The 15,953-nt window shown below is 39.6% G+C and overlaps 1 protein-coding gene across 3 annotated transcripts in view; it reads right to left on the reverse strand.

Annotated features, from left to right (window-relative positions):
• Positions 1 to 15,953, reverse strand: part of LOC138602804 (syntaxin-binding protein 4) — a 74,100-nt gene that overhangs the window by 23,630 nt on the left and 34,517 nt on the right. For 2 of the 3 annotated variants that reach the window (XM_069674377.1, XM_069674376.1), the window contains exons 6-11: positions 13,133 to 13,212; positions 11,553 to 11,676; positions 9,742 to 9,883; positions 3,299 to 3,405; positions 2,960 to 3,095; positions 1,445 to 1,541 (exon numbers count right to left, since the gene is read on the reverse strand). In XM_069674377.1, the coding sequence (XP_069530478.1) occupies positions 1,445 to 1,541; positions 2,960 to 3,095; positions 3,299 to 3,405; positions 9,742 to 9,883; positions 11,553 to 11,676; positions 13,133 to 13,212 (686 nt within the window). The remainder of the gene's footprint in view (positions 1 to 1,444; positions 1,542 to 2,959; positions 3,096 to 3,298; positions 3,406 to 9,741; positions 9,884 to 11,552; positions 11,677 to 13,132; positions 13,213 to 15,953) is intronic. The other variant, XM_069674378.1, reaches the window with a different exon arrangement.

Raw genomic sequence — 15,953 nt, forward strand, 5'->3', positions numbered from 1 at the left:
TAATCCAGGCCAATAGGATTTGTACAGTCTGTCTGGATTTGAGCTGGGATCCATGGACGACCCTTAAGATTACAGCTGCTAGTCTTTTTAACATTTGCAATTTATATCAAGCACTTTTTTTTTCTTCTTCACAATTGTTTTTGTTTTGTTTTTTGCCTTTAGTTTTGTCAGCAAAATATGCTGTTTAACTTGTGCCGGTGCCATCCCAGTAAAAGACTTGTTACAATCAGATACTTTTGCAATGAGATTTCATGGATTGCTAAGTTCCTACATGTAACCAAGTCAGTAAGGGCCTACAAAACACTAGATAGCAGCAACAACAAAGGGTAGATGAATTTGCAGATCCACAATTTCAGAGAAAACATTTCCAAAGTTGCAATTTATACAATTATGTTATCTCCTCAAGTGCTTTGAAGTCTAAGAGAAAAAATATTGCTGCAACATTTACAAACCAGGAATGTTTCTATATCCTAGATTTTGGTTTGGTCTATCTAAATGTATTCCTCTTATTATGTCACAAATTCTATATGCTGCTGCTATATCAGCATGGGCCCATGATTTTATGCCTAGCGTAATGCTAGAAAACGTATTATGCATACATGCTTTTTGGTATCAGACTACCTCAGATAAATATATTTTCCTTTACAGAATCAATTTTGTAAATAAAAATGACAGAATACTTTCATACCATTTAATCAATGTTAATTTATTTATTTAATGTTAAATTATGTATAGAAATTCCTTTAATTCTCATTAAACATCAATGAGCTTGGCATGGGTATTTGAAATGACAACTGCTATGCAAATCACTGTGGTTGAGAGGAAGGATGAAATAACCTGATTGATTACTGAACTTTCATGTTTTATTCTACCTGACTCTTTTTATGCATTCATTTTTGTATTATCTCTCCAATATAAAAACAGTAGTTGAACAGTCTAGAAAAATAATCTACACCACCTCTTATGACAATGGGAACTTATCATGATCACTGGGATTCCTGTGAACTCGGAGGTCCCCTTTTGTGCTGTGGTTTCAACAAAATCTCATGCTTTCCTCTCCACCAAATGCCCAATCTCTCTGAGGGAACACTTTCCCACTTTTTTAATGCTTGGATCAACTAGGTTACGATGTGTTAGATTTCAGGCACATGTAGCACAAATCATTGAAAATCTAAACTGTAACTTGGCAGGTGTGCATATTAGTAGTTATTAGTGATAAAATTAGTAGTTTTATGACAAATTTGCGATACACTATAATAAACCAACAATTAAACTAAAGTTGACAATATAAAGATGGGTTGACATGTTGGTGGGGGAAATGAGTAGGGTGTTAGCCATATGACCAAAAACACTGATAATAACCACTGAATCGACACAAGGCCAAAATATTCAATACTTATATTATTTTCATCATATCCAATCCAACATTCTCTGATTTCCCTACCCAGTCTGCTGATCTGGTGTTCACCTGAAACATGAATATCTGGTGGGCAGATGTCAGGAGAAGGTGAGGACACTGTGGCTGGCTCCTCTGTACAGATCTGAAAAGATAAAAAAAAAACAATTGATGTAAAATTTACCACAAATAAAAGATTATTGTATTGAAAAATGTAAACTCTTTAGGTTTTCCAATAGATGGTTTTGAAACAGTTCCAAGATCATACAGAGCTGTAGAGTGATATTGACCTGCTATTTACTGGAAATTACAAAGAAACTCATTCACTTCTGCACAATACAGAATATACATCCATGTGGAGGCTGTAGTGTTTTACACAGATGTGGCCAAAAATTCATTGGTTTCATTATATTGAGTCATTTTCTGTTGAGAGCTATTTTCAGACATGTGAGGCATGCTTTAAGAATGTCAACATCATTCAAATCTCTGAAGTCCTGTGATAGTTGATCCAGCTCCCACTGAGGCAAAGGAGTTTGATCCTCTTTCTATGAGAGGCAAATGGACAACACAACAATTTAGTGCTTTTTTTGTCCTCTGACCACTCAAAGAGCTTTGCACTACATACAAGCATTCACCCTTTAACACACCCATTCATACACTGATGGCAAAGGCTTACTAAGCTGCCCACCAGTACTAACCTAATCTTAGTCACACAGATGCCATTGCTATGCCTTCAGGAGCAATTTGGAGTTCAGTGTCTTGCCCAAGGACACTTCAACATAAGGACAGCAGGCTGCAGCCTGGAACTGAACCACCAATCTACCAATTAGATGATAACGTCCACTTGCCCAAACAAGAGGGAGATCACAAAAAAAACTTACTGGTTGAAATAAATCATTACCAAATGTCTGGAATATTTTCTTCCCTTTGGCAAAAATCCATCATTGAAATATTGATTAAAATGCTTTAACAGTGACACTTGCAGGCCAGGCAAGAGGGAAAGGGCAGTCTGTGTGAAGTAATGATGGGCAAAGCATTTCTTATCAGTGTAATTAATATTCCCTTTATTTTATAAAATTGTTTAAAGATTCTTTCACCCAACTGATCAACGCAACCGGTGCTCGGTGTTCAGTTCAACTTGCTAGAAACAGACAACCATTGTTCATGTAGGATAAAGCCAGTGGGCTGAGAAATTGATTTGATGATTAATACAAGTGGTTTATGTTTTGAATGATTTGATTAGTTGTACTAAATTTCAGTGCATGCAGAGTAAATTTCAGCTGTATTACGCAAACTGTCAATGTACTTTTTCACCACCAGGAGAAAAGTAGTGGAATGGCAATTTTCTATTGCATTACAGTAGTATTACACTTATGCTTATTAAAAAGTCCTACCCCATTTTCTTACAGCGCCACAAAACGTACCGGTAAGTGATATATATCTCCTACTTTGAGAGTTCAAGTCGTGAGATGAGAGGGGTGGGCTTCCCTTGATCTTATTCAGCAATTTAATTTCTTAAGATAGTGTGGAATTTTTCTGATGGCTGAAACAAAGCATGCTTACCTCAGGTGACCTGATGTGGACTTTTAAGCGACCAGAGTTGTGGCCTGCGGCTCGGTGGACCCCATTGTGGAGAGATGTGCTGCTGGGAAAAACTCCTTTTCCTGGGATGAATGCTATTTCCCACGCAGTGTCTTGGCTGGACACAAAATACATACAAGTACAAAGGCATAAAGATGTACTCAGTGACGTGCAGAAAAGCACAGGAAGAGGAACAACAGTAAGAGTGTTTACAGCTGAATAATCCCCAATGCAATTAAAGTATCCGTTGTGATTTATACACTTTAATTTCTTCTCTTTGAGTTACATAATGAAATATTTAAATCTACATACACAACTCACCTGAATTTTACTTTGTTCAGCATGCTTTTGGCTTCCTCATGGGTTACACCTATCAAGGACTCCTTGTTAATGGCAATTAGCTGATCTCCAGGCCTCAGACGTCCATCCTGAGAAACATGGAAATGTTGTCATGCTGAGCTGAAGAGGAGCCTTGTTTCCCTTAATGGTTCTGTTAAAAAAAACTTCTAGATCTTGAATTATGTTCCCACTGGGCTGCGTATGTATGAAGGTATGGGCCAGTGTCATGAATCTTTTCACATGGCCATGCATAGTCACAACCCTTTTACACTAAAGGCCATTGGTTAGTCAATATGTACAGTAGCTATTGTCATAGGCTAGGCTAGGGATATTGATCCACAACCTGGTAAATGGTCTGTAGTTAGGCAGTGTACTGCCTAAGCCTAATTTGTACCATAGCATGCTTAGATAACCACGACAATGACAAATCAGGGAAAGTACAATTATCTGTACTAAATTTTTGCCTAATCCATCAAGATATTGATAGAAAAAGTGACAACTTTGACCTGCTGATGGACCAGGAGAAAAAGTTGGGCAACACCAAAGTCATTACGATTTATCCATTGAAGACCTCTGTATGAAATTTCATGGCAGTCATTTGATAGTTGTTGAGTTATTTTAGTCTGGGCAGTCCGGGCAGTTAACGGAACACTGACAATGATTTCTCTTGAGCCACACCATTAACATAAATAAAGATCTGGAAGTATACGCCAATGACAGTAAAGACAATGGGCCTCATCGTCCACTTGGCATAAAGTGCCAAAGCGCGCAGCGCATGTGTCATTGCTATCTTCCACCCGACACAGTCGTCATTTTCACATCCAGCACCAAAAATTTATATTATTATATATATATATATTATTTAATATCTTTGCACAGAAAGTGCAGTAGGTCAAAGCTGAGTCTGTCTGTTAATTGAAGAATGTTTAAAAACAGACGATAATGATTTTATTCTTTACGTTCTGTCTGATCATCTAAATACTTGTGTCTCTTGACCTGTTATCACAATGCTCTAATTGGATAGGATGAGGATAAGTCTCAGCAACAAAATAAATGTCCATTGCATTGTTCCTTTTTTGTGTGCCCTAACTTGCTACTAGCAACCCAGTGCTGCACATCACAACACAGCGAGCCGTTTTGAACTGTTTTTTTGTCGGAGTCCCTTTTCGTAGTTATTTCTGTGACTCTTGTTTGAAGGGCAGATTCTTTGAAGTTTATATGAGGAGTTATCCATGTAAACAAGATGGCAGTTGGCTGGAGGGAGCTTTCTAGGGAGTTGGAAGTTTCTATTAAGAGTTTGCTTTCTGTCAGGATTTTCTAAATGATGGTAACATCATAAGTAGAAAATAGGTCAGTGAACTGTTTCACTCTTACCTTATGTGCCAGGTGATGCATTTAGCAGTGTTTTTCACTTTGACCACCTAGAGTGTGCTGTACTGATGAAGCCTGCATGTTTACCAAACAGCAGTAATTTGCTGCTCTCTTTCCTCCAGCACTACCTCCTGCAGTACCCACCACTTGTTGCCTTGTGTCAAGCACAAATGACTGTGTTCCCTATATTCCAGGAGACACCGTGGACAGGGTGCAGAGCTCATCCATCATATTTACAAGCATCTTCCCGTCTGGATAAATGGAACATTTACTTTTTCCTCTCTCACCTCAACTGTTATGCCTCCACCAAAACTCCTTCAGTCAGAGACAAGAAGCCAAACAAACAAATATGCGTTTTTCAATATTTAAAACTAGATGTGTAGTGATCCAGAGAATTAAGGTTAAGTCCTGCGTTATACTATTTCTTTTTTTTTATGTCAAAATATTCCATAGAAAGACAGTGAATAAAGAGAGTGAATCTATAAAACCATGAACAAACAATGTATTGTATTTCAGCTCAATCAAACACACTGTCCTATTTGAAGAAACACATTGATGCAGAAATATTTTCTCCGATTTGAGTAACATTTGCTAAAAATGTCATTTTTAATAACACTTTTTGGAGGCCACTTAAGATATATGGTATACGTCTATAAATTATACCAGGTGGCGTTCCTATAGCACGTGTGTATCTTAAGAAATAATGTAAAACATTATCTGCATTATGTATGTATCTGTGTGTGTGCATGCGCGTGTTTGTATGTGTGTGTGTGATTGGGGAGCAAGAGCAGGGTGATGCTCTAAGCAGTGTCCCAGTGTGATTGCTGACCTGAACACTTTGTGTAGTGTGTCCATTCTGGGACTTCTCTAATAGAGCAGCACTACACAAAAGAGACAAACACCAACAAATATTCCAACTGTTTAATTATTATTATATTAACTATAAAATTATTGAACCCAGAATGAATTCCTAAATATTCATCAGGATTTCAGGAGCTAACGAGACTGTATTAATAACCTTATGATATTTTTCTCTAGTGATTCATGGTGACACTGCAGATAATAGCGAAATTGAGATATTGTGTATATATATATATATATACATATATTCTGTGTTTGAGGAGAACAAGAAACGACTATTGCCATTATGTTCCATCCATCTATCCATCCATTATCTTGCGCTTATCTGAGACCAGGTCGCAGTGGCAGCAGGCTCAGCAAGGTGACCCAGGCGTCCCTCTCCCCAGCAACATTTTCCAGTTCCTCCTGGGGGATTCTGAGGCGTTCCCAAGCCAGACGTGATATATAATCCCTCCAGCGAGCTCTGGGTCTGACCCGGGGTCTCCTCCCAGTTGGACGAGCACGGAAAACCTCCAAAGGGAGGCACCCAGGAGACATCCTTACCAGATGCCCGAACCACCTCAACTGGTCTGGTACAACGCCCACATTACTGCTGATGCTGCACCAATCCGCCTGTCAATCTCACAATCCATTTATATCCATCCATCCAATCCATCCACTCGTGAACAAGACCCCGCGATACTTAAACTCCTTTGCTTGAGGCAAAGACCCACTTCCCACCAGGAGGGGGCAATCCACCGTTTTCTGGCAGAGAACCATGGCCTCAGACTTGGAGGTGCTGACTCTCATCCCAACCGCGTCACACTGAGCTGCAAACCGCCCCAATGCCTGCTGGAGGTCCCAGCTTGGTGAAGCCAACAGGACAACATCATCTGCAAAAAGCAGAGATGAAATTTGAGATCCCCAAACTGAAAACCCTCCGCCCCCTGGCTGCGCCTTGAGATCCTGTCCATGAAAATCACAAACAGAATCGGTGACAAGAGACAACCTTGGCAGAGGCCAACATGCATTGGGAACGTGCTTGACTCTCACTTTGGTTTTACAGCGACCGGATGGCTCGTACCAACGGCCCTGGTGCCCCATACTCCCGCAGTACCCCCCAAAGGGACCCCTGGGGGACACAATCATAGGCCTTCTCCAAGTCCACAAAGCATATGTAGACTGGATTAGCAAACTCTCATGCCCCCCAGAGCAGCCCTGCCAGGGTAAAGGGCTGGTCCATTGTTCCATGGCCAGGTCGGAATCCACATTGTTCTGCATCTGAGGTTTGACAATCAGCTGGATCCTCCTTTCCAGCACCCTGGAATAAACTTTACCTGGGAGGCTGAGTAGTGTTATACCCCGATAGTTGGGACACACCCCCTTTTTGAAAATGGGAGACACCAGCCTGGTCTGCCATTCCACCCGGGTTTTTGCTTCCCTAACCACTGAAGCTGCAGCCCCTCTGGCCACTCGGTCCCCGTCTGCTGCCTCTGGAGACCCCTGGGCTAACCAAACCCGAAAGACCTCCTTCTTCAGCCTGGCAGCTTCCCTCACCGTCGGTGTCCACGAATGGGTTCTCAGGTTGACACCACAACAGGCACCGACAGCCTTCTGTCCACAGCTCCTTGTAGCCGCTTCCACTATGGAGGCTTTGAAAACGGCCCATTCGGATTCCACATCCCCAACCTCCCCCGGGATACAATAGAAATTCTACCGGAGATGGGAGTTGAAGACCTCATGGACAGGGGCCCGCCAGACGTTCCCAGCTCACCCTCACTACACGTTTAGGTTCTAGGTCCAGGTCCAGGTTCCAGGTCTGTCGGGCAGCCTCCCCTGCCATCTGATCCAACTCACCACCAGGTGGTGATCAGTTGACGTCTCTGCTCCTCTCTTCACCTGAGTGTCCAAAACATACGGCCGCATGTCTGATGAAACGACCACAAAGTCAAACATTGATCTACGGCCTAGGGTGCTCTGGTACCAGGTACACTTATGAACAACAACACTTATGTTTGCCAATCCATGACGAGCGCAGAAGTCCAATAACAACACACCACTCGTGTTCAGATCGGGCAGGCCGTTCCTCCCAATCACCCCCCTCCAAGTTTCTCCATCATTGCCCACATGAGCGTTAAAGTAGAACAGTAGAACTAAGTATTACCCAGACGGGACCCCTTCCAGGACCCCGCTCAGTGCCTCCAAGAAGGCAGCTTACTCGAACAAACTGCTGTTTTGGGCATAAGCACAAACCACAGTAAGAGCCTTCCTCTCCACAACTTGTAGTCGCAGAGAGGCAACCCTCTCGTTCACCAGGGAAAACTCCAACACAGCGGTGCTCAGCCGGGGGCTTGTGAGTACATTTTATTGCACATTAAATAACAATCTAAGAAAAGTGTTATCATGTCAAAGCTTCTTGTCCTTGTGTGTCCAGCTATTCCAGTATAAGCAACAACATTCTTACTTGTTTACATTGTTATAGGATCACTGCACTAAGTAGCTGGCTTTTTGTTTAGACCATTCATTAGGAATACATAGGTTATAGCATTAGAAGATGATTCCCTAATTTAAACAGAAAATAAGACTGTTGGTTTGTATCAGATAAACTGAATCTAATTTTCCCCTACTTTCTGTTGGCTACAGCCTTCTGTAAACTTTTTTTAATATGACATATAGAGTCAGAATTTCACTGTCAGGCAGACTCAGATTTTGATTTTAAAAAGTGGCTACAACAGTGGACATTTTAAAATCTTTTAAAGGCAATGCTCAACAAGACCCCATGTCTTTTAATTTGTTGACACAATAAAAACTGAAACCAACCAAAAATTCAGGGTCCAGCTCCAGCAGTTCCAGTGCCTCCAAAATGTTATATCTATCCTCTGTTGCAACACATTAGAAAGCTCTCTGTCTCAGTTTGCAGTTATAGTAAGTTTGCAGTTGTGGTCTCATCAAAGGTCTCATAGAGACAGAAATTATTTCCTTCTTCGAGAGATCTTTGATGTTTTGAACAAGAAGCCATGCTGTTTTTTCAATGTCAGGGCTCATGTTTTTGCCTTTCTTGGAAGCACATCAAATTAAATAATTCAATAATGTTTCCATTGTTCATGCTTTTATGTGTGTTCCATGTTACTATAGACTGCAATACCTTGTTTTTTTTCACAGACAAGATCATTCTCAATGACAACTTTCACCTGTGCCCAGTTTCTTACAATAGATCTATCAAATTGCTCCTTTTTGTCTGTTGTCACCTGATGCATATTTTCACCTTTCCAGCTCTTTAATATCAAAGAAATCTAGGTGTCTTGCCATACAAGCAACATCTGCTTTTCTAGCTTTGTGTTTTATACAAAACTTGTTGAGGGGGAGGTTGGTGGAGAATCCTCCTTAACTTTAGTAGTTCTTGTGTCTCATTGGTTTATCAATGTGAAATCTATTAAATTTTGTGTGTAAGCTGCAGTCGTTGCATTGTTTACACTGCTTTTCTACCATGATGTTTGCTGTGTTCAAAGATCAAAGAATTGTGCATGTATTAACTTTATAGAAATTTTCACTGATGGGCAGGCTGTGTAGCAAGATGGATGTTGATTTTTGACAAAAAATGATTAAAATCTATTTTAAAATTAACAATTATTCTGAGACCATAACAACGTTAGTTTTGGGAGTTTTGGGATTTTGCAATTTTCCAGATTGCTTCCTGTAATAAATAGCACATCTTATGTAGTTTATGCATAGACAAACATAACTGCGAATTTGCTTTGATTCTAAAATGTAACAATTAAGAATACTTGAATCTGCACAGGAAAAAATTTGCCTGAAAGTAACATAAACCCTAAAAATATTAACAATTTGCCATAATGAGCCCCTAATTCATTAGAATGTGTCTGCTGGTTGTGTTAGTAGGCATCATGTTAATGTAAATAGCAATGACATTACAAAGTAATGGTTGTGTGCCTGTACATTTTTTTGGATATTTATCTGGGCCCTGGTGGCCAATACCACTTAATGCTGCTTTAAAAAACATAGTCCTGATTTTGTTTAAGCTCCATAGAACAGCACTAAATCCCAAAATTTCCACCTGGATCACTGCTGATGTTTCAAGACTTACTTGTGTTTATTTATAGTACATTTCTTTACACAAAACACCATGGTGTGGCTCAAAGAAATCTACAACACATTTTTCCCTTATTAATTAATTAACCTTGCCTATTTCTTACCCGGTGACAGTCTCCCCCAGACAGCACCTCCTGGATAAAGACCGCAGGGCCGTCAGGCCTGTTGGAGCCTCCTCCAACGGTGATGCCAAAACTGCTTGATCGCGCCACTGAAATTAGCTGAATCACTCCTTCACCAGGATGACTGAAAACATGAAGACAAATAAACACATCAAAGTAAAAAAGGAGGCTCTATTTTATGAAAGATGGCGCTGGCCAGAGACCTGTGCCCAGTTTGTGTGGGAGTGTAAGCATGCATTCAGTACTTTTGTAGCCAGGCCAAAGGCCTAAGGTACAAACTGTTTTAATTCTTACCAGTTACATGCAGAACGAAATTAATAAATGAGCCAATATTAGTTTGCAGATACATTTGTCTTGACATTTATATTTAGCCACTTGGTTAGCTACTTAGTAAGAAAAGATTATGGTACATATATACCAAAGATATGTACAAAAATAATCCAGTATAGGTCAGGCTCAGTCAGGGTCAGGGGTCAATAGTCAATATAGTCTGGAAATAATATTTTGACATTATATATATGTGTCAGACAACTCCTCTTTGTAATAGTTTGAAATGTTTATTGCAGCAACAGAACATAGCTTGTGTTTGGCGTCTAGGCTCCGACCTCTTCACTACATGCAGAAATTTGAGGAGTGACGAGATAATGGCTTAAACCCCTTTAGTCGGAGCAAAGCAGGTTTTGTGAAAACTCTGAGTCTGTTAACCCTGAAATGAGGGAAACTCTGAGTTTTCCATTTCACAAAGGGAGGTAACTCAAACCAGAGAAAGAGGGGTAACTCTAGCCTGTTTCACAGAGAGAGGTAATTTAAGCTCTCGGTCAGTTACCGTAGTAACAGACTCTATGAACCTAACCTGGTCGCGAGCAGGTTTTCTTCAGGAAACTCAGAGTTTCGCTCTGTCTCCTCCCTCTAAAATACAAAAAACCCTCATTCGACTTCCTCATTCATTCAGCCTGTCTCACGCGTGTTTGAGCGGTTACCGAATTAAAAGAAGAAACGTTGCGTCTTCATTTTTAGATTTTCCACCACCACTGCCGAGAGCACTCAAATAAGACGCCGTGAGTTATCGGATTTTTTTTTTTAAACTAACACATTCAGTTTAATCAACATGAATTATAATGTATGTGAAGTCAGCATCATGTTAGGGATAAAGCTAATGCACATTAAAACAGCCACTGAATGATATTTCATTAGTTTAATATTTAAAATATGATTGAAGTGCTTCCATGTATGTTTTTTTCTCCCGCTGGATTGCTCCTAAAGTAATATAAATTTTAGCTTCCGGTCGTGATTAAGTATTAAATAAATAGACCAGTTCAAACTTGCGCATTTACTCGAGCAGCAGTTTCTTCCCACGCCGCTTCTCTCTCTCTTTTGCATGTGCAGCCGTGTTACTTCATTTTTCTAAAAATATGCTCGTATTCGCTGAACGTCCGCATGAGGATTTCCAGCTCCACTGGTGTGACGTAGGAGGACCTCTTTTTGTGTACCGTTGCCATGGTGAATCGTGGTGTCGGGGCTCCATTAATGCTGGCTTTTTACAGTCAGCGTGCACGCACTTAACTCTGGCTGAACCTACTCAGAGTTGATTGAACTAACTCTGATCAGCTGTTCTGGAACCGAAAACTCAGAGTTTCCTATCTCAGAGTAGATCAACTCAGAGTTCAGGGTGAGACTCAGAGTTTGTTGAACCTGCTTTGTGAAACGGACCCCTGGTCCATGTTGGTACGTGTGCTGAGTTTGTGTGGAGACTGGTCCGGAGCTGATGTGAAAACTATACAAATGAACTTTACCTAAGGGAGCGTAGCATTGGCCCACTGTTGTTGTACATGTTCTGAGAACCTGCAGGGCTCAACAATAAAGGACTCTGGGAGCGGGACGAGGAACCAGATGATGTACTTTCCAGGTAACGGCCCCCTTTAGAATGACAAGAGAGAACAAATACACAAAACACACAAATAGTTAGTCATTGAACTTGTGCTTTGCTCTGAAGAGTATATTGAACAACTTGCAAAACATTGAGAGAAATAGACACTTCCAGATTCAGAAATTATTTTAATGAAGTAAGGTAAGATTTTTAGCAGCATTTTCTGCTAGTTTATTTCTCTGCTCCACTTCTTTAAAGAGGGACATATTTTATTTTTTTATAAAGAGCCATTCTGCATAATGGAAATGTGTACTTTTTGTAAAGCCATATTTTGATACCAATACCATTATCATATTAATTCAAAAAAGTTTTTTTTAAATTTCATTTCATTAAAATGCTGCTGTGAAGCGATCTTATGCCATGACATGTGGATGAAACCAACTACAGGGAAAGGGGGGAGTTCCTTTTTGATCTCTTTCTACGAAATATCTTTTCATGTAAACAATAGAAAAATTATGAAGGCCTCCAGGGGAGACTGTTTGAAAATGTGCACTGTTATCCACATAAAAAAATATATTATTGCATTCCGCCCTCTCTATTACGTCCTCTGTGTGTGGCTGTACAGAACATGACAAACACCTGGGGTTTAAAGGGGATCTATTTTAGATAAGCAATCAATTTATTTAATATTCTAATGTGTTTTTGAATGGTATTGGATTGGTAAGGTTTGTTTCATTTTGAAAATTGTATACATATTTTATTTTAATTATTTTTGGAGCCTCTCCTTCCTCCTGAAACGAACAAGCCATTTTGCCATTCAAAGGTTAGACTTTAGCCACGATTGGCTGACAGAATTTGGAGTGACCACATTGCCCCTCCCCCACATGTGCGATACCACGTGGGGGAGCGGCCACACTGCACTGTCTCTCCAAACTTGTAGAAAACATGGCTGCTCTAGGATCGGTTATTCAACCTTATATGTACAAGCCAGAAATGCCAGGAGGCATCAGAATGGTAAGTTGAAATCTTGACAACGACTTGAACAAGCTAGTGCAAGACGGCAGCCTGAGGTGAATGACGATGAATGACAGTGAATGACGGTGATTGACAGTGAAAGACGATTGGTTGATTTCAGCTTCTATGTAGAAACCTGCTGCTGTTCTGAATGGCCAATTTCAGAGGCTACCTTTTTAAAAATGTAATTCTAGAATAACACGGAATTATGCGGTTTTCACTTTTTCATTGTGAACAATAAGCACCCAAAAATGTGAAACCCATGCAAAATATGGGAATATCCATTCAAAGGATATGGCCACTTTAAAGACCCAAAACATAGGATGACCTCGGGGAAACATAATTAATGAAGATATCAAGTTAGCATTGATGGAAGTATGTTTAACCATTAACATACATTTGTATGAGCAGGAGATCTGCCCACATTAATTAGAGTTCTGGAAAAACTCGGTATAATATATTGTTCAAAGGAAAAAGCAGGGGTTTGCCTACCTTGCTGGATTGGAGAATTTCGCGTTGATCCTGTGCTACCATTAGATCCATACTTCTCCAGCAACTCAGAAAATTCTCTCCTATTCAGGGAAATCAAAAGAGAAAAAATATTGACTTAAGATGTTGTCAGTCATAGACAAGAGGGACAATGAAATCATATTGAGCGTGACAGTGTCTGACCAGAACTAACCTTTAGTTCATAGTTACAAACCAGATCATTTGATATACTGAATGAAAATGATTTGTTTACTTGGCAACGGAAAAAGGTAAATGATTGGTATTGATAAATCACAGACTAATTACCAATTGTAAATAGTCTCATGCTTGGCCCTTTAGGCGTATATGAGACTGGTATAGGTATAGTTAAAGACACAGTAGTTGTATTCTTTTCAGACATTAACCTGCCTGCCAAGCATTGCATCCATGTTTAAGTGTATTCTGTGTCATTTTCACTAAAAGGAGGGATTGACAACAACAATCAGCTTTGCAGTCATCTCTGAATCATTTTGAACACACAGAACTTTTTTTCTCTGTGGTTGCAGTTGTTGCGCGTAGAGTTAAACACTTATCTTTCACCAATAATAAAAATATAAAATTCAATTAAATAAAAAATAAAATGTAGTTGTAAAGGTAAAGCATGAATGACTATAAATCTATACACTTAAACCATATTATGTGAAAGTTGTATTATTTAATATTATTATATGTAATTACGACTCGCTGCTGGTGGCAAGTTTGTGAGTTCAAGACCAGGTTGATGCAGAATGAACATCTTAAACCTGCTTAGGGAATGTGCTGCCTGAATTGGTGACAGATGACTTAAAGGTTTTGTGATATTTTTTGTCTGGACAGTTCTGCTAGGCTCTCACAGTTAGTAAGCTAAGTGCTTAGCTAGTTTTGACTTGGTTTTAAAAGAAGAGGGAATCTGTTTGATGTGAGACACAGACAGGCATAATCCCCCTCCCCTCCCTGCTATCGCCTCTACTCTCCTTCATCTCCTCTGATCTTGCCTGCATAGCTAAAGCACAGAGCACAGATTATGACATGACTCATCTCGTCAGGTTAAGCTCAATCCCCTCCCTCTCTCTGCTCTCATTCCAATAATGCGTGGGAGGGATGGGGTGGGGGGATTTCCCCCTCTCTGGTTGTTATATTCCTTCCACTGCTGAATCATTGTTAATCTTAAATGGGGACAAAACTTATTCCCCTTTCAAAATAATGTACAATATTAAAAAAAATACTAAAATAAAAACACTATTCAATTATAACTTTGTAAAATGTCTATAGTGCAAATAACAAACACATGGAAAATAGACTTTCACTGTCAGCAATTGAGCCAAAATATAATGGTACCACATCTAGACAAAGTCAATGAAAGTTTGCACCCTGAATGGCCTGCTGTTCTACGGACGAAATGACTTCTTTCCCTTCCCACAGATTAACAGGTATGTGGGTGAAAGAGTAGCGACAAACCGCAAAGCAGTGTTGCTTTCTCTGCTTTCCTGGAGGGGGAAAGCAACACTGGTTTTCATCCTTTCATTCATACTGCAGCATATTATATACAGTATGTCTGACAGCATGTTGTGATATGATTTTTGGATTTTTGGAAGTTTGTAAATACATTATTTTGGCATGCCTGGCTGAATGGCCTGACTATCCATGGCACTATAACAAGGATTTAATCATCAATTTATTTTGTAAATTAGACTATAAATGCAATTGCATTGTGCAAAATCACATCCAAAGGTCAAGACATGAAAGTAAAAATATCACACTAACTGATTTTTTATTCAAACAATCTTGGAAATGCTGTGACTAAGTTTAAGTTCTGAAAGGGTTTTATTTTAGTTTATTGCATTTCAAAAAAATAAATAAACATATGGCTGCGCATCAAACTTCCATGTCTCATCCTGAAACATGGAGTTGTTGTGACTCTTATATACACTAATACTAATGCCCCAAAAATCACATACATGTTCAGAGTCCCGGCCTCAACGGATCTACATGCCTATGTTTAGTCATGCTATGGCGCTAAGTTATGCGTGACAAACATCATCAACATTTCATGGAATTTACACACCGCACTGTCCAAAACACATTTTCTGATCTGACCTACACAAATTCTGATCTGTGTAGGTTGCATCGCATCCAACGGCTGTGACACATCCGATGTGTACAAAGGTGCGATAGCCTGTTCAATGCTGCTTGCAGCTTTACGTGTAGTGTATTACTTGTAATTTACTGGTAATGTCAATAATTTATATTAATAATATTATCAGAAACTGGAATCATTATTAGCCTACTTGTGTGGTAGCAAGAGAGTGAAAAAAAAAAAAAAAAACAGCTCTTGAAAATCTCTGAACTCAAAAATAAAATCTGGATCAGAATGATCCACATTTGGAAATACCATTTTTGCTTTTTAGGATCATCTAGTCCATATTACTCTTGTTCTAGTTCTTCAAAGATACATAATAGTAGCTATGTAAAAACCATAGACTGCCTAAAAACATGGACGACATGAGAGCTCCCTAAAAAAGAAGCCAAAACATCTTGAAGGCCCCCTGCTGACTAGCTGCAGTATAGGTCATAAAGCAGATGGGACATTGTTGAAACACTAAAATCAAAATACATGTCGAATACATTTTTCTCAAAGATGGTTTCTGCCATTATATTTAGTTCTTATCAAGCTGATTTGAAGTCTAGTTGTAATTAGTAATTTGATGCTTTAAAAAGGTGTCTAACACCATGATTGACAGCTCTGTTGATAAATACGCTGTTCTCTTCCAGATTAGCAGAGCAGAGTAGAACCGGTGAGAGGAGA

The sequence above is a fragment of the Semicossyphus pulcher genome, unplaced genomic scaffold, assembly GCF_022749685.1.
Source record: "Semicossyphus pulcher isolate SPU_LCO1_2020_fin unplaced genomic scaffold, fSemPul1.0.p SCAF_23, whole genome shotgun sequence".
Lineage (NCBI taxonomy): Eukaryota > Metazoa > Chordata > Actinopteri > Labriformes > Labridae > Semicossyphus > Semicossyphus pulcher.